The 20071-nt window shown below is 37.8% G+C and overlaps 1 protein-coding gene across 1 annotated transcript in view; it reads right to left on the reverse strand.

The window, feature by feature from the left end:
* Positions 1-1816: 1816 nt before the first annotated feature.
* MAP7D3 (MAP7 domain containing 3) overlaps positions 1817-20071 on the reverse strand; it is a 29771-nt gene continuing 11516 nt past the window's right edge. Inside the window, exons 7-19 of the mRNA XM_054578093.1 lie at positions 17355-17447; positions 16166-16291; positions 12563-13209; positions 11896-11996; positions 11425-11633; positions 10112-10241; positions 8582-8717; positions 7548-7652; positions 6476-6529; positions 5132-5237; positions 3798-3996; positions 2594-2868; positions 1817-1986 (exon numbers count right to left, since the gene is read on the reverse strand). Coding sequence (XP_054434068.1) covers positions 1979-1986; positions 2594-2868; positions 3798-3996; positions 5132-5237; positions 6476-6529; positions 7548-7652; positions 8582-8717; positions 10112-10241; positions 11425-11633; positions 11896-11996; positions 12563-13209; positions 16166-16291; positions 17355-17447 — 2189 coding nt within the window. The 3' untranslated portion in view covers positions 1817-1978. The remainder of the gene's footprint in view (positions 1987-2593; positions 2869-3797; positions 3997-5131; positions 5238-6475; positions 6530-7547; positions 7653-8581; positions 8718-10111; positions 10242-11424; positions 11634-11895; positions 11997-12562; positions 13210-16165; positions 16292-17354; positions 17448-20071) is intronic.

Raw genomic sequence — 20071 nt, forward strand, 5'->3', positions numbered from 1 at the left:
TAAGCAGGTCAGAACACTGATTGTGCCATGCACAGTGATTTCATGAAGAGCTAGGTATATAACAGTCCAATCACTGCCTGAGCACAACACTCAAACTTTAAAAGGCAAATGTGTTTTCCTCATCCATGGCAAGCACCAAAAATGAGGTTTGAAAGGGCGAGGGGAGGAGGACTGGGGAATGACTGTGGGTCTGGGGTTTCTTTGTAGGGTAATGAAAGTGTCCTGGAGCTAGATAGTGCTGATAGCTGCACAACACTCTGAATGTACTAAATGTCACTAAGTGGCGACTTATGTGAATTTCATCACAACAAAAAGAAAGGCACTTTAATCATTGGCCTCAAGTGTAAACCAGAACCATCACAGGGAAGAGTATCAAGCGTTGAAACAAGTGCAGGAAGATCAGAGTTTTAAAATTTGCATCTTAAAGTCCCACAAGCAGAACTCTGCCGAATCACCAACTAGCTATAGAGGAGGAGCACGAGAGGATTTGATTACTACTTATTGAACTTGCCCATTGCTTGGGTTCATGGTTTGGTTAACAACTGCTGTCACCAGTACATTTGGTGTTACTATAATGAAAACAAAACTTGGCTTTATATGCAAAGTTTATTTCACAGAGCACACATTTATATGGAGGTATAACAGTGTTTTAAGATGTGATACGCAGAAAAATAATCAGAAATAACGTTTTAGGATGATTGTCTCTGCCTTCTACGTAACAGGACTAGTGTATAAAAATACTTTTTAAATCTAAGGCACCAAGCTCTAATCTGTAACAAAGGTATAGTACTCTGAATACCAAAGAACTGAAGAATAAGAAGAATAATTACTTCCTTTTACTAATCCAAGACTGGTGACTGAAAAGGAACATGGGCCTGCTTTGAACTATTTGTGACTCACCAGAAAACTCACTAGCATTAGGACAACTAGTTTGCATTTAAGTTTTAGTCAATGGTTTCAGTCAGGATTCCATGCATTTTGAGAAACATATCCTGTACGTATGCATGCATGTGTGTGTACAAGTATGTGTGTGTGTGTGCCGAACTATCACAATGATTGAATACATGGCCCCTTGTACTCACTTGCAGCCAATGGCTAGAGAAAGGCAAGTGAATTTTGGTTCCATATCCCAAGCAAGAGTGTATACTGAAGGGCAGGACTGGAGGGCACAAACAGAAAAAGATTATACACAGTAAACATTAAGAGGAATTAAACAAACCCCACCAGACAACAACCAAATACTGCCTTATGTACACAATAAAAATAATATGTTTCTGTAGATAAAACTCAATATGTACTTCCAAAAAAAAATACTGACAAGAGCATAGAATATGCTTATTTTTCTAAGATCTTGCTGCCTAGGACTCCCAGCATCAGTGCTTGTGTGCTTAGCTGGCATAGTTATAAATACACATACATAAAGGTAAAATATGCTTTACTCTATTTCGCAACCTTTGGTGTTGGTATATTGGAATTAATCCAACAAAGCTCTTGTGAGCAATCTTGAGTCCCTCACATAACCCATTATGTTCACTACAAGATCAAACAGGAGTTTTTCACTGCTCAATTACTATAACTGTTAAACAGAATAAACATTATTTTAGGATTTCGAATATGTACTGACAGAAAATTATTCTTTCAGTAGAGATCCTTTTAGAAGTTCAAGAACAACTATTTATAAAAACACCTTTGATGTACACTCAAACATGTGTTAACAGGAAAATGCAAAACAGGAGACACAACGGAGACAAAACACTATTTACTCAGAACCCTTTCTTGTACTCAAGAGTCAAGATGACATGAGGGAGCATCTTCAGAGATCTGCTAAAATGACCTTTTGGTGTTTTCCTTATTTCCTTATTTGGGATGGTTATTTTCTTTGCCTGGTTCAAGGCAGAAGCGGAGGAATTTTGGGTGACGGGCCTGGAAGTTGAACCCCAGAGTGGAGGATAAATTCTCTCCCAGGCTTGCACGAGGTTTACATATCTGACCAGAGGGAAGAAGAAAAGATTAGAAGATGCTGGTCTCATATCAACTGGGCCGCGGACTTCCTTTGTTAGGGGTGGGCCAAGGACCCTCAACAGCCCCTTGGACATGCCGACACACTGGTGCTTTTAGAAAGGTTCTCCATATCCACAACCCCCAAATGAGCCCATGCTGCCTGTGAATTTCAAAGGGAGTTTCTCAAGGACAGAAAACCAAAGGCCTTCTGGTTTTAGGAACACAGGATGACAGGAAAATTCCACAGACATCACAAACCCTCTGCCCTAAATGATAATCTGCATGCTGTCAGGCACAGCCAGTGGATCAGAGGCTCAGAGGAATCGGAGGGATCTGGGGTGTGAAAGAACCTACTTTGTATTATCTGACAGAAAATGCAGATTATAAAAATTAGAATCAAGCCATTTATTCTCTAAAAACTAACTTGATGGAAACCTCTTTAACATCAGCTTATTAGCTTTTAAACCCACCCCTGCCTTCTCCCTCACCTCCAAAGTTACATGGCGCCAAGATGGCCCTGGAACAGCAGAAAGCAGAACTTTTCACGGTTACCTGCCTTGCAAACAAAAGTGAAGATGAGATAAAGCCTTACCTGATGAAGCAGAATCAGATTTGTTTCCGTTTTTGTCATCCAGAGGTATCTGGGGACTTTGCTGGGATGTTGTGGAACCTTTCAGATGGTGCTTTTGACTATCAGGAAGGGTATCAGACACAAGTGGCTCGGTCTCGCTGGTAATATCGAGTATTTCATCGCGTCTACATTCCTGTGACATTGAATGTAAATTTCTGGGTGGTTCCACAGTTTTGCTGGTTCCCCCAGCCTTTCCAGTTTTTGTTACTTGGTTGGTCATTCTTTTGGTGGATAGCCTGGAAGGAGATATTTTGGTTAGAATCCTAATCATCCCCAAATCAGAGCTCTGTCTTGAAGGAAGCTTCAAACTTAAAGTGACTTTTAAGAAATTAATGCCTTGGAAGTAAATGACCTTTCAGGATAAAATGGTAAGGCTGGAAGGGACCCTGGAGATCACAGAACACACTGGTTTTCAAATTGTGTCCTACAAAGCCCTAGGTTTCATGCATATGCTGAGGGACTCAGAGGAGTTAAGTGTGAAGGCTTCAGGAACCCCGTGCTTACATCAAGCTGACCCAGGACATGGCCAGTAAGGTGTAGTAAAGACTAATGTGGGTTTTCTAGCTCCAGTGCTCTTTCCACACCATCACTATGCCTCTTAGCAAAGTATTTCAATGGACCTTGTAGGTTAATGTCTTTCAGGTAATCACCCAAAGCACCTTTCTTTCTTAGAATCTGCCCCCACTCTTCAGACATAACCTCTGGCCATCAGTTTCCCCATAGGTAAAATGAGGTCATTAATACGGAACTCAGAGGTGCAATGAGAATTAAAATAGGTAATGTAAAATGCCTGGTAAAGTGGTTCCTAACTCATAGCAGTCACTCAATCAATGATGCCCTTCCCTGATTTTATGAGACATTAACCAGTGTGAACAAAAGTACAGTTTGGAGTCAGATATATCTGGGTGTGAATCTGGGCTCTTCCTTAGAAGAGCAGAATGTTGCATAAGTAAGGCCCATAATCTTTCCATGCCTCAGTTTCCTCATCTATAAAGATGGGGATGATAATCCTCACCTAGCAATACTGTTGTGGGTATTAGTTTGTTTCTGTAAGACAAGTGCTTGGTACAAACTAAGAGCTCAATCAATAATCTCATGTATCATTCTAAATATGTCGATCACAATGCCACCAACTTCATTCTGATAAGCTCGCTGAGTAACTCACCTGATACCCTTGGCCTTGGCCTTAGCCAAAGGGCGTTTCACCTTCTGTCTGAAGGTTTTCGTGTCACTTTTTAAAGATGTTTTTATGTTCGGATGGACTTTGTCAGAATTGATGTCTAAAAACAGCAGCCTGGGTGTGTTCTTCACATTTCTAAAATTTGCCTTGAGTTTTGTGGCCAAACTCAGGCCACTTACACAGGCTAGAAAGAAAGGAATAAGATCAAAACTGGAGCTTCAGCAACAAAGACAAGAAGAATGAAGGCTGTGATGCTGATGGGCTGGGAAGGGACGTCTCTGATGGCAGGAAGTGTCCTGGGCAGTACTCTGGAGAGGCAGGCCCAGCAGCCCCTGAGCTTCTCTACTTTCCATAACCATGGTCTACCTGTTTTCCGAAACACCTGTCCACCCTGCCCTCACAGCACAAAGGGGCCACCTTTAAGGAACTTTCCCTCTCTCCCTTGGCAGGAAAGAATGGCATGCCAGAGGACAGGACTGCACCAGATTTCTTACCCCTTCTCTTGATTACCCACCTAGCCAAGTTCTGTCTCTTATTTCAGTCTCACCTCCAGTGCTACCTCCTACCCCTTCCAGTGCCCTAAGGCAGACACTACACCTCTACCCTACTCCTACTGTTATGTTATTGCATTTTGGCGAAACTTCTTTTAATGTATCTACCTTGTGGCAGTTTCACTGCTTATGTGTCTTGCCTCCTTGCTGGCCATGGTTCCTCAAGGATGAGGGCCCTTTCTTCATCTCTGTATCCCTATACCTAGTAGAGGACCTGACTTTGGGATAAAGGGTAGACCAAGAGTGTTTTCTCAGATATCAATTATTGCTGCCATAAAGTGGTTCCTAACTCATATGCAAATCAATGATACATTTTACAGGGCACTCGTAATCACATGACTTTATTTTTTTTCAATGACGTAGAAAGTAGCATTCCACCTGTGGTCAATCATGGATAGGTCAGAAGGCCCTGAGCTATGAAATGCTAGTAAGCCTCACATTCAACTAAGAAAGAGCTGCCATCTACAGTCTTTCACAGCACAGCCTATAAAATATTAACAGTTGCAGAAGCAGCACCTAATAATGATTGAGAGTTCACTATGTGTCAGGCACTATTCTCTTACCATTACACAGATTACCTCACTGAAATCTCATGGCCACCCTAGGAGGACAATAGCTTCCCCTTTTTTCACACTGGAACACTGAGCACACACACAGACTAAGTAACTTGCCCACAGTCATATACACAGGTCAGAAGTTGAGGAGTCCCTGGATGAACCTGGGCAGTCTAGCTCTTAGTGACTAACAAAACTCAAAAGGCCTGCAAACCTGGTGGATGGAAGTCATCAAAATAATCCACATCATCACTTTCGGACTCATCCTCATCATCCGCCTCATGCTCCTCGTACATGTCACTGCGGGATGTTTGTGCAACCTATGATGAAAAAAGGAAATCAAGGTGACATCTAAATATTCAATCATCCTGACTTAGTTACTTCAAAGACGACAGATTTCAATTGGAAGGTTTTGTAAAATCTACTCTTTGGCCCCAAGAGTCTACAGGAAACAGGACAGATGGCTCTAGTTGTGTCTTTCAGCTAGGGAATGACACCCAAGAATGAAAGACTTCCCTGAGTGGCAGCCAAGGGACAAGAGCTTTGGGTTGGCATGCACTCTCTTCCCACTGAGTCCGAACTAAGGCAAGGTAGGGCCAATTCGTGAATTAAAAAAAAAGTTCTTGGCTTCTGCTTAAGGTAAACTTCTCAGGCCAATAAGCTAAATGATCTTTGAGATGGTGTCTCCCAGAATTTTTCAGAAGTGGTATTTCTATTCTAAATTTTCATGGTATGAATAATCATAACTGGGCAATTATAAACACGCACAAGATCAGTTTTGTAGCACAGAAGGTAAAGGGCAAATATTCTGGAGAAAAAAGGCCTTGAATGCATGTGATCCATCAAAAGATAGGAGGACACTGCGGCAAATACTTATGAGACAGACCCCCTAAAGCAGTAAGCATACAGGAAGAATCTCCTGAATTTAAGTTCATTCAAATGAATTTCTGTTCATCACAGGACATTATGAGAGGGTTAGGCAAACTAAAGCATACGGGCTGATACCTGCAATACATATATACAAAGGGTTCAAAACCAAAGCAGGTAAAAACTCCTACTGATCAGTCAAAAAGGCAGGCAACCCAATAGAAACACGGGCCAAGGACTTGAAAAGGCATTTCACAAAACCAGTCAATAAGAATATGAAAAGGCTGCCAATTCTGTTAGTCATCAAAAATATTGATAAATTCAACAATGTGAAAATGAAGACAGAGTTAAAGAAAGACAAAGCCATAAACTGAGAGAAGCTATCTGCAACACATATAATCAAGGAAGTAGTATAATCTAGAACATTTAACAGAACTTCAAATTAGTAAAAAAGAAAAAAAAAGATAAATCAGCTCCAAGTTCTGGGTAAAATACCTAAATAAGCATTTCAACACAAGAAAAAAAAAACATGAAAACTAACTAAAGATCTGAAAAACATGCTCAGCCTTTTTAATAATCAGGGAAATACAACGTGATACTTTGTTTTATTACCACCAGATTGGCAAAACTTAAAAAGAACATGAAGCAACAGGAAATTTTATACACTGCTGGTAGGAGCACGGAGAGTTACCTTTGAGGCATTGGAATTTGTCTTTCTCGTCCGCTTTATAATTTCCTCAATTCTCTAAAGAAAAACAAAATTTCAAACACGAAAACATTAAATACAAAACAGTGGTCCTGAAGTTGATTATTTCCATTTCCCAGAACTGGATCGTATCAGCAACTGCTCCAAAGCCACAGACTTAACAGACACAAGACCTTGGGCAGCAGTTGAGTTCCTTCTTCCAGTCTAGGTTTCAGTCATCTAGAAAATACCTTGAGCAGTGATTAACTGTACTTGTTATGGTTAACACAGAAACCCAAATGATTCCTCACTCTTTAATTTTTCAGACTTTGAAATTCATTACTTAATCATATTGTTGCGAAACAATTAGAATTTTTAAACATAATTTTAGTCTGAACAGACCATGTCTGAGGCTGATGTTAATGAAAAGAATGTACCTCAATGATGCAAAATGGTCAGAGCTTTTGTTACTAGAAAGAGCACACACATAGGAAAGATAAGCATTCTTTTCCCAGTGTACATTTCCCTTGTGAGAAATGGAGCTCTCTAGCCTCCTCAGGGTGACGGATCTGACAAGAGGCCTTGCAGCACCTCAGCCAGGACCGGGTCCCTTCCTTGCTCCCAGGTGAGGCACGATGAGTTACACAATGTGAGATCCTACCATACAAATCGCCTGCTCCTTGGCCTCTCAGAGAGATCTGTACTTTCTGCTTCTTCCCACTCAGCTGCTGCAACTTCTGGCCCAGGCTAGAAGAAAACCTAATTTCTACCAACTCCTACCATGACCTGAGTAAATGAGCAAAGGAGCTCTGTTCCCAGAGGTTTGCTATATTGAAGCATCGCTGTAATGGCCACCAATGGTCCTTGAGAGAGAGATATGGTCAATAAAAGGAGACCCTGCTGGGTAGGAGAAGTCGGGTCTTTGGATAAGAAAGAAGAGAGTAGAGTGGTAAAAACAAGCAGGGCCTGGCATATCACTTGTGATTTTCAAAAACATGTTTTGATATCATGTGTGTAACATTGTTTTAAACAAAGAGTCAAACCTCCAAACCAAAAAGAGAAAGAAGAGAATGATTACCTTCTTTCTTTCTAATCTTTCTTGTAAATTCCGTAACATAATTTTTTCCTGCTCCTTCTTGCGTTTGTCGGCCTCCTCCTGAACTTTTGCTTTGGTGTCCTCTTTCTAGGAAATTTGTATAAAAATTTTTTATCTCAACATATCTGAATGACATCAGACAACACTAGTTTTAAATTTTAAACAATAAAATTGTGATCCATCATAACAAGAATGTAATCTTTTGACTGAAAGTGTCCATGACATATATGGATGATCAGTTTTCAAAGGATTAGCTAAAATGTACAAAACTAGGGTACTATTATCTTGAGGATTTAGAAGGCACGTGCTGGTAGCCTCCAGGACCTCCAGGTTATCATTAACAGTTTCAAAGTATAGTGACAGGAGTCAAGTCTCACACTTCTCAAAAGCACCAAGAGGGTTTTTAAAGGTACCTTCTCCAGGAATGCAAATCACACAATCATTTATGTAACGTAACATTTTGATAAATGATACACTGAAGGTGGAATATAAATTAGGCTATTCAAACTGAGCTCAGTTTGGGGGAATTATTTACCTGGTGATCTGAATTTACATGGGTTAGACATTCTTATTGGTGAACCGATGCCTTTAAACTTTTAGAGGTATTTATAATTTCTATCTTTACCTGCTGGGTGGAAGTGGCGTGCAGTTTTGAGTTTCACCACAGAATGCAGGTTTGAGAAAATACACTTAGGATGTGTAATCTGTGTGAGTGGTTTGGACTCCCTGAAACCAAGCTGCAATATTTTTTACATAGTGAAACTAAAAAACTGCTAATCTGTAATTTGTTTTCTGCTTTTGTTTCCCTTGATAAACATTCTAGAATTTTTGCCAAGGGTGGCTGAGAGTGACTGACAGTGATGTAGGGTATTAGCTTGCTAGACTGTAATGTAAAAATGCAGCCACAGAAGGCAGCATCTGCTCATCTTTCTTGAAGAAACATATTTTTGATTTGGGTTTCAAATGAATTTCATAACCTAGTTCTCATCCCCTGATAAAGTACAAAATCAGCAAACCTGTAACAGCACTTTCTGCTTTTCTTGATCCTGACATCCCTTCTTCTTTTTTATTTTCTTTTGTCGTTGCCCACTGCCAAATTTTGAGAACACTTCTTGGCCTTCAACTTCTTTCTTTGCCACATCTATCTTTTTCCTAATGACACAGAATATTTAAATTACTCTTGGTATTTGTCTTGGTCTCTACCATACACAGCTTGCAGTAAGTGCAATTTATGTTTATATCAGATTCCCCACATTTTCTGTGTTGTTATTCCACAAGGTTTGCACAATTTCACCCTTTTTAAATGGGGGAAACTAGCCCTTGGGAGTAGAAGATTTCCACTGAGTGGTGGGCTACTTTGCATCTTAAAACACAAGAGAGACAGAGGAAAGAGAAGAGAGATTATCTCTCCTCCTTAACTGTTTTAGACACATGGGACTCTCTACTTACACATGCTCATACCCAATTATCACATGGGGGTGAGATAGGGGTAATTCAGAGGAAGGTCTGGTGGTGCACAGAAGAAAGCCCAGTCCACAAAGACCAGTATTTAGCGCTTTTAAAATGCTAAATCAGGTCTGTTCACATGAGGCAATGAATAATTGTCTTCAAATTATAGCTCTTTGCTATCCAGAATATCCCCTTCTCCTTTCTCCTGAGGCCAAATAAAGTATATGGGAAGCCTGTGATTATATTTACAAAACACTTAATATTTAAAAGCAACCTCAGGCCCTGGCTGGTGTGACTCAGTGGATTGAGTACCTGCCTGCGAACCAAAGGGTCACAGATTCGATTCCCAGTCAGGGCACATGCCTGCGTTGCGGGCCAGGTCCCCAGGTCCCCAGTAGGGGGCGCGTGAGAGGCAACCACACATTGATGTTTCTCTCCCTCTCTTTCTCCCTCCCATCCCCTCTCTAAAATAAATTTTAAAAAGCCAGCTAGTGGACAGAGGTTTACATTCCAAGGTCCTAACTAGAATGGGCCTCAAGGTGGAGGATCAAGAAAGCTTCATATTGAGTCAGAATGCACACAACTATACATGAGATTTGCTGCCCACAGGGAATCCTTCCAGCAGTGGCTGATGAGATTCAGGTATCCCAAAGGTCACTGGAAAGCACCTTTAGGAAAACACAGAAAAAGTATACTTTCCACGTTTACAAATTCTAAAATTACAAAAGATATTGAAACAAAAGACAGGAGCTGACACCAGTGAATGCCAACAGAAATGGTCTTGTGTGATTACTCAGGTACCACCACTGAGATCCGGGATCCTGCAGGATGTTTAGTTTCTTTATGCATCTCCATGGAACACCTTCAAGGGAAACAATGCATGAGGGTGAAAGGGGCCTGCCTATATCATTCATCTACACACCAGTGTCCTCTCTCTGCTTGACATGCTTCCCACACTTATTTCTGGTTCACATTGAAGAAAAAGTCAATCAGTCTCTTGAGAATTTGTAATACATCTAATTTGAGGGTAAGTTTTGACTTTCTAACTTTAGGCCCAGACAAAAGTGATAGCGTAGAAAAGATAATACTGTGCTGACCTTTGTTCCACTTCTTTTTGTAGTTTTTCTTCTTTTTCTCTCTGTTCACGAGCAAGATTTCGGTTTGCTGTCAAAATGTGTGTTGCCTCCTCAGCACTCAGAATCCCTTGTGTACTTTTGTTATCAGACTCTAGTTTAAATTAACATGAGAAGGGAACTTACTGCCTCTCAATCCAAAAAGTAGTGTAAGACAACCAAAAACATTAAAAACAAATATTAAAAACAAAGTATGTATACATGGTCTAAAATTTATAAAAAGTGATATATATGTAGCTATGTAACAGATTATGTTCAAAATCCCAACTCCCCAACAAAAGAAGTAGCATTTTTTTCTTTTTAATAAGTACTTGTTCTAAAATGAAATGATGTACTCTTCCCTCCTACTTTGGTTTAACTCTTTTAAGATACCTTACTAAATTGACCCTATGGGAAAAAGAGATTTATACTGAATACAGAGGAAAACAAACTAATATTCAGTCTAAATGAAGTGTACAAATCTTAAATACTTGACTAAACAAAAACACATCCAGCACACATTTTAAAATTTGTTCATCACTTTCACTAAATAATTACTGTTGAGCCAACCATTCATAATTGTTCATTACGATATCTGGTTGATCATAAAGTGGGTAACTGCAGATAGCCAAAGAAACCAAAAGTCGCCCTGGCTGGTGTGGCTCAGTGGATTGAATTCCGGCCTGTGAACCAATGGGTCACCGGTTTGATTCCCAGTCAGGGCACATGCCTGGGTTGTAGGCCTCGTCCCCCCAAGTAGAGGGCACATGAGATACAACCGCACATTGATGTTTCTCTCTCTTTCTCCCTCCCTTCCCCTCTCTCTGAAAAATAAATTTTTAAAAAAAATAAAATTAAGCAATATCCCTGCATATTAACACATGTGACAGGCAAAATATCAATATGATACTTTCAGGAACCCACATACTGCCCGTATGTGTTACAACTTAGGTAAAGCCACTGACCTATAGGTCTTGATGGAAACCTGTTCAGCCATTCCTAAAACCATGCTTTATCAGAGCTGGAAGGGACTGCAAGGATCACCTAGACAATGTGTTCATCCAACCAGTACTGTAAACATCAGTTCCAAAAACTGATTTTTCAAAAACAAATCACGGGTTAAGGGTAAACAAAGTCTGACAAGAAAAAGTAAGCAATGTGCCAGCGACTGGTTGAATTCTCTTTATCTAAAAGAAAGCAGGCTCCCTAAGTTGCCTGAATTGGAAAATAAAGTTGACCTTCCCCATATTTTAACATTTTCTACAATGCCAAAATATAAACTCAGTGAAAGAACTTACCTTCATAGGTCATGTGCTTTTGGCTCACAGCCTCAGAGCTGTCAGTGGTCTTAGACACTGCTTCTTTTTTCCTTCTGATGGTACCTAATACCTTTGGTGCATGTATGTCATGCTGAACAGGAATGGCTTTACAGGAAAGAGCAGGTTGTGCTGATTGCTTTGACACGACTGGTGAAAATGATGGTGGCTGATTCTTTTGGATTTGTCTACTGAGAAAAAATAGTTAATGGGGAAAATCTGATATGCTTTTGTAATTTATATGTGCCAATTAATTCTCACTGTATTATTTCATAAAATACGTTATGAGATCATAGTATTTTATAATAGACAAAGGAAACCCTTTGTCTATTAGAGGGTTTTTTCTTTATATTTACCTTACCATATATACTATATTATTTCAATTATGAAACATTGATGTAAAATTTATCCTGGTAAAACACTATCAGGAAAAACTGCGCATACGCTACTTACTTAGCACTGAAGGGATAGGGCGAACACCATTCGCTTGCAGAAGATGGCCATCTAGAAAATGGCGCCTGTGTCAATGCGCTCTTCCTGTTGGAGTTTGATTTCTGAAGAGATGAATACAATTAGATAAGAAATTATTAGCAATAACTTAATACAGCTGGCTTTTCAAGAGAAAAATATTCTGAATAATACACAATTGTAGCTCCTTAAAACTTCTGATTTTCCTTACATGCATAAGAATTAGCTACAGAGATATGTTATTACAGACTAACAACTCCTACTACACAATTCAAGCAGGCTATAGAAATAATTAATTTAACAGAAATTTTTTACTTGAAAACTTAATTCTATTTCTAAATCCTAAGTAAGGATTTGCAATATTTCTCCAAAAAATTTTCTTCAGAGTTTACAAGCACGGTTCATATAAACTCTTACATCTTCTCCTGTCTATTAAAAATTAGTATTTTAGCTTCGGGGGAAATGGGTACAAGGAATATCAAAAATTTAAATCATTAAAGTGAGTTATCATATTTTATTAATTTTATTGCTGAATGCTATCAATCATAAGTTGTTTATATTGGGAAACCTGACCTATCACATCATCTGTACAATAAAATAAACAGATTTTAATAGAAGATTAGTCTATAAACACCACCTGACAATAACAAACCTGTGGAGTGTCTCTCACTGTCACTTTGGAAGATGATTCCACGCTCACCTCAGGGCGTGACTCAGGGGTTACTTCCACACTTTCCTTGGCGGGCACTTCTATGATCTCCTCCAGGATTGTTTCTAAGCTTTCCTCAGGAATCGTGTCCATGCTAGCCTTGTGAAACACGTCCATGCTTGCCTCAGGTAACGGTTCCATGCTTACCTCCGGAGACGAGTCGAAGCTCACCTCAGAGGACGAATCCATGCTCACTTCAGGGGATGGATCGACGCTCACAAGGGACACATCCTCGCTCCCAACAGGTGATGTTTCTACACTCTCAGAGAGTGTATCCACACTCACTTCTGGGAATGCTTCCACACTCCCCTTGGGGGTTGCTTCCATACTTGCCCTGAATGGCACTTCCACACTTGCCTCAGGGGCCACTTCCACACTTGTCTCCGGAGACACTTCCAAGATCCCCTTTGGGGCTGCTTCCATACTTGCCTCAGGGGATGCTTCGCGGTTCACCTTGAGAGGTGTTTCTTCTTTCTCCTGTGGAGGTATTGCTGCTGTTGACTTGCAAAGCACTGCGGTATTCTTCAATTCGTCACTGCTAAGGCTAAGCAAGGGCATGTGTGTATACCGCATTACAGGGTTGTGGACACCTATGGGTGAATGAGGAGAAAGAATAAAATTTCAGTTAGAAATTTCACAACACAGAAATACAGCATGAAACAGTATAAGAATGGGAATAGAGAAGAGAGAGACTGTGTTTAGAAGAAAATGACAAGGGGTGCACACATCACTGAGGTGTTTAGCCAAATGAATCATATACACAGGACAGAAGCATGGCAAAAGTGGTACATTCATAAGCACCACCACTAACGGAATCAATGTGAAAGCAATAATCCATTACACATGAAAATAAGCTGCTTCTCCAAAGTTGATGTTTGCAATAGCCATTTCTATTTTAATCATGCTATAGTTCAGAATGATTTTCATAGAAAATTGCAAGATATTCTACACTTTCTAAAATTAGTCTTAAACAACTTCACCAGGGCCAGAGTACCTTTACAGGTGAGTATGTCAGACACTCTATACATGACTGTTTTGGAGTAGAATGTTAAAAAGAACATTTTCTTTCCCATACTAAAAATTGAATATATCCAACAACATGGATAGGTCTTGAGAGTATCATGCTAAGCAAAATAAATATGATGGAAAAGGACAAGAACCAGGTGATTTCACTCGTGAGATATAAAACAGAAAGCAATAAATGAACAAACAAGTAAATAAAACATCTCACTGACACAGACAACAGTATGGTAGTTACCAGAGGGGAAAGTGAGTAGGGGGAGGTTGAAGAGGGTAAAGGGAATCAAATATATGGTGATGGGGGAAGGCTAAACTGTGGGTGATGAGGACACAATGCACTGTACAGGTTATGTATTATAGAACTGTACACTTGAAAGTTATTAACCAATGTCATTCCAATAAATTTAATTTTTAAAAATTCTAACAAGATATTAATCAAAATGGTTTGGATCTCCAAGGCCTATTCCAGCTTTAACAATCTAAATATTTTTTGCCTAATAATGAACAAAAGTGATAATACTTGGTACCAATTCTGGGAACCAGGCAACTTCATAAACTGCTGGTGAGAATATGAATTTGCATAAGCTCCCTGGTGGGTTATTTTGGCAATAATATATCAAAAAGCACTTTAGAAAGTACATACTCTTTATTCCAGCAAATTTACTTCTAGGTTTATACTAAGGAAAAAATAAGACAAATAAATGAAAATGTAATTTACAAGGTTCCTGATAGCATTTTTATAATACTGAAATAACTGAAAATATAATGAAACTGTTCAACAAAAAATCTGGACTATACTAAGGCAGTCATTAAGAGTAATAATATGCAGCCCTGGCTGGTGTGGCTCAGTGGATTGAGCACCGGCCTGTAAACAAAAGGGTCGCTGGTTCAATTCTCAGTCAGGGCACATGCCTGGGTTGTCGGTGAGGTCCCCAGTGGGGGGCGCACAAGAGGCAACTGCACACTGATGTTTCTTTCCCTTTCTCCTCTGTTCCCCTAAAATCTTTTCTTTTCTTTTTTTTAAAGAGCAATAATGCATCCCTGGCTAGAGTGGCTCAGTGGATTGAGTGCCAGCCTGAGAACTAAAGGGTCGCTGGTTCAATTCCCAGTCAGGGCACATGCCTGGGTTGTGGGCCAGGTCCCCAGTAGGGGACACATAAGAGACAACCACACATTGGTGTTTCTCTCAATCTCTTTCTCCCTCCCTTCCTCTCTGTCTAAAAATAAATCAATAAATAAAAGAGTAATAATATGTAATTTTTTGGATGTAAAAATAACAGGTACTGAGTTTAAATAAAAGTAGTTTATAATCCTATTTTGTGAAAAAAACACATACACAAAGAAAAATATGTAGTTAAATATTTTTAAAATGTACTTGGTGGTGCCTTTCTTAAAACATGGTAAATTTTTCACATCATCTTTAAATATGAGTGGAAAATTTTTATATGATCTTATCAAATAATAAAAATAGAACAAATGATCAAAGATTTACTACTTACAAATAGGAAATTTGACTAAATTGAATGTTCTTTTTTAGTCTCTCACTTTTGATGGGGAAAACATTTTATTTACATATCTTCATATGTCTAACAGTCACATTATTTAACACTGACAGTTTGCTACAAAAATATAGTTTAATATATTTTATTATATTATAATAAGTATAATAACTAAATTTCCAGTAGCTATAGAAATTTAAGACAAAATGTTGAGTTTTTTTATGGGAGTGATACGTTAAACTGAAATGAAAGTAATTAGAAATATGTAATTGAAGGGAGACTGGCAAAAAGCAATCTGACATACATATAACTAGGCATAAACAAAGCCAGGGGTTCGAACCAGAAGAAAAGATGCACTACTAGAAAGTGAGAGCATTTTGATTTATTTTACCAATCAAGAATATTGAACAAAAAAGGGGGTGGGTTATATTCTGGAAATCTAAAAAAGTGGAGGAAAAAAAGAGGAAAATAAATGATGGGAATAATGTGTTAGAGCTCTCCATTACTGAGGACATCTAACTAACCACTATATGTAACCTATAAATGAGAAAATCCACATAACCTGAAGAATTGTTTTATTTCACTAACAATCTTTATGTTCTTAATAAAAAACTAGAGAGCAGCTCAATATTATTCTTCCATATTTTAACAAAGAAAAAGAAGGGTGGAGTATGAATCTTCCTTCCTTGATATTAAATTTTTCTCTACTTTTAAAATCCAGTACTTTTTACAGTACAGTGACACACTTAAGCACAGGTCAAAAAACCCACAAAGCTTTATAATTTAACAACCATCACCAAAATTACTTACCTCATCTTGTAAATTAATTATTGCCCAGATAACTACTCTACCATGCTAAAAATCATAAAATAAATACACAACATAAAGTGTTGGGTAAAATCATTCATTTGGAAACTACTGTCAAATTATTTTCATGCCTTACGGCAACAACAAAAGTGACACAACACAACCTACTTTTTAAAGGCAAATATTAACACTTTCCAGCTTTCTACCCTATGTCTGTTACCTGGAGTATCCTTTCCAGAGACTGACAATGAAGCAGCACTTTTGCTCCTTGCTATTGATGCTTTTGTTGGGGTGATCAGGCGCATGATTAAATCATTCTCCCAAATATCAGTGTACAGTTGCTGAACTAAATAATGAGAACAAACAAAAAAAGTTTCAATTTGAGGCCTCACAAATAAGTGCCAAGCAAAAAAAAAAAAAAAAAAAACAAAATGAACTGCTACATACAATTTACCCAGCCAAAAAGCAGAAGCAATGAGAAAAACACGTACATAATAGTGAACACTGCCACCTGACCAGACTGCACTGTCAGGAAAGAGAGTACCTGAATAGATGAGCAAAGGCCCCAGCATAACACGACACCACCAACAAAGGAATCTAGATAATATATTTAACAGAACCACACCCAACAGATGTAGTCTCTACAGAGCAACTTACATATGGAGAAAACAGTTGTAAATGACAAAACAATTTTGCTAACAATAATAGTAGTCAAGTCCATTGCCAAAAGCTCCAAGGGACTGACAGAATTCTTTGCTAAACATGAATCTCACTGTAAGTATCTTGCTCCAGTGATTTTTTTTTTTTGTGTGCTCATAAAGACCCCTGTGACAATGGCATTTGACCTGAATCAATGAAGTGAAGAGTCTTCAGTAGGTGAATGGTTTGGTATGAAACAAAAAGCAACCATCATGTTTGACAAGAAAAAGTTAGGGGGAAAGGTGTTAGACAGACACTACTTCAAGTAAAGAAGTAATAATTGTGAAATTTTACATGCAATAATCAGCAGGAAAAACATGCACAAAGGATGAATGTGGGGTAATGCTATAAAGCAAGAGAGCAAAGCGCTGAGGTTCACAATGTGGCCGGTGATTTAGAACTTCTAAATGCAAACTGATAAAATGTTTTAAGGGAATCAAGTCCTCCAGTACAAAACTCTCTTTTTCAACATCTGTCATCTAGTTTGCCAGCTTCATTAAAGACCCTTTGCTCAGAGGATGGCAGAATTATGTATTTCATTTAAAGATAAGCTCTTCTGGCTTCAGCCAAACAAGTATGGAACCAAAGTACATTTTTTAAAGAAGGGATATTTTGGCTTCCAATTTTAGTTCTCAAGCAACTGAATGTTGACATACGTATATCTCTTTTAAACCACTATTTAAGATTGGTACTTAGAAATAACTAACCACCTGATTTTCCTTCTACTTGTTCAGCTTCTGTAGGTGAATGTAGTTTGCTATATCTTCTATTCAAAGGTAAACATCCTTTCTTTCTGGCTTCTTCTGGAGATCGAAGGCAAAGGAATATTATTTTTTACAATCTGTTTAAGTATGTTATTTGGGTATTGAGCCACTACTTTTTTCAAACATTTTCTATCTTCTCTGTACTTGCTTATAAGTATTTAAGTTTCAAATATAGTATACAGATTCTACATTCCCAAACTTAAAACTAGTTTACTCTTTATCTAAAATGAAATAAAAATATTTAGAAATTGATAAAAATTAAAAAGGTTAATGTCTGATACTACCTAACAACATCAAAATTCCCAAATTAGGAATATACAACCTTTAACTGTGGACTTAATTCATGACATCTACTACTAAAGTAATTTATACTTTAGTTATAATTAATGTTTTTTAAGCAAAAATGATCATTAACATATGGTATGATAGATGTACAATTTTAGAAACTCAAACCATTCATAGGGAAAATAATCTTTTGTGCAGACACTTTTCTATTTCACTTGAAATATTCTGGTTCAGAAAACTGAGAAATGTTTGTTTAAAAAATAATTTCTCTTTTGGGGACCTGCAAATTAAAGTACACTATTGACAGTATAGCATCATTTGGAAATTCTTGAATTGATAATTAAGCATCATGAACCACAGAAGTTTAATTGATTTATTCAGGTGATTAAGTCATAAATCCTTTATCATCATACTGCAAGAAATGGCAAAATGATATAGACAGTTGTTATGAGGCAGCAATGAGCAGAAGCAGACTATTTTAATCAGCCAAGATTTAAAAACAGGGCTATCTAAAATACTACAGGTTAGATTATGATCTTCATTTGACTTTGAAATCTTCATCTCTCCGGATTCAACAGGTTACATTTCAATTTGAAGAGATGTTACAAAGGTAAGCCACTACCAATATTGATTTTATTTTCCCTGGAATGATTAATTATAACATTCATCATTTCAAGGTTAGCAATATACTGTACCTTCAACCAAGTTATTTCACAACGTATCTTCCACACATACCTTCTTGTATTAAAAACTAGTAAAGAAATCAGCCCTCATTGGTGTGGCTCAGTGGATTGAGTGCCAGCCTGCAAACCAAAGGGTCGCTGGTTCGATTCCCAGTCAGGGCACATGCCTGGGTTGTGGGCCAGGTCCCCAGTAGGGGGCGCCTGAGAGGCAACCACGCATTGATGTCTCTCTCCCTGTCTTTCTCTCTCCCTTCGCCTCTGTCTAAAAATAAATAAAATCTTTAAAAAATAGTAAAGACATCATTTAAAAATTTACTTGGAATTGCTCCTTCAGTGCAGTTTAAGTAATTATTATCTTCAAAGTCATCACCTGTCCCTTCTCTTTACATGTCTCATTAATACAGCAAGTAGATATATTAGAGAAAGCACATTAGTGTTTGCTCAGTATACTAAAAATGTAATGTCTCTGGAGGAAATATTTGCTAATATGTCAAAGCAATTAGAGAGTAAAACAGTCAATGCCTGTGAAACAAGATACATTAAAATGAAAGTATATAAACATAACATTGCAATGATTGTTATCTAATTTTTCTGAAGGATTGAGTTAGTGAAAAATAAATTTTACTATATGACAAGAAGGTGCTACAGAAAATCTCCCCACATTAATTTATGAATGGATCTGGGCTATACATAAAAGTGCTTTGGGAAAGCATATTGAGGGTAATGGTGATAAATGGATCAACTTTTGTGAGATCAATACAAGAGAAAATGTGATGCTCCCAAATTGACAAAAGCAGTCACAGCAAATTTTTGGAAACTGTAAGTGTCGTAAAAGTACAAATAACATAATATAAGTATGAACAAAACAAAAATCATTTTCAACATATTAAAACTATAATATTTAGACAAAATGGAAATCCTACAATTAATTATACTTTAAATCAGATTCAGAATCTTTCGCTGTGATGAAATTTTATAGCAATCAGCACTGTTCCAAAAACTGTCAAGGCACCTAATAATACAAAAAAACTTTTTTAATTCAAACTATAATTACACCTTGTCTTTTTTTCCAATTCATAAAGCAAAGAAGTGGTATTTCTCCTTTTTAATGGCTAAGTTTGAGGGAATGCTGTGGAATGTGTAGCATGTCTTTTTCCTGCCAAGATCACTTCTATTTCTATCTCCAGAAAGAAAAAGGATTTTTTTGATTGGTGGATATGAATTGTCTAATCCATTTTATTAGTGAAAGCACCATATGTTACAGCCAGAAATGGTCATTGACACACTCAGATAACGATTTTTAAAATAAGAAATACTAATTAAAAGGGCAAACACTAGAGGCAAAAGGTATTTGAGGTGTTTGATGTATTCATAGTAGGTGAATTCACTGGGGTCTTAAAACTATAAAACCAGGAAGGTAATTATACTTGCTTGTCAACCTTACAAAGTTGTTGTGAATAACAAATAGGTATGAAGCAGATCAATCTGTCCACTGCTATATATATGCTATTATTTTCCTTAAATGAGGAAATATTCATAAAACTTATTGAAAATCAAATGACTAGTTTAATTAGTCCTTAGGAAAAAAAAAGATTTCATTCGTAGGTTAGAAAGAATATGAATTAATTTTAAAATAAATTACTGTGCCACTTAATGGCCATGACTTTTGGTCAAAATGTTTCACTTTGGGCTGAG

Source organism: Pteronotus mesoamericanus, unplaced genomic scaffold (assembly GCF_021234165.1).
Source record: "Pteronotus mesoamericanus isolate MK-2021 breed Mesoamerican mustached bat unplaced genomic scaffold, CSHL_Meso_final contig_49, whole genome shotgun sequence".
NCBI lineage: Eukaryota > Metazoa > Chordata > Mammalia > Chiroptera > Mormoopidae > Pteronotus > Pteronotus mesoamericanus.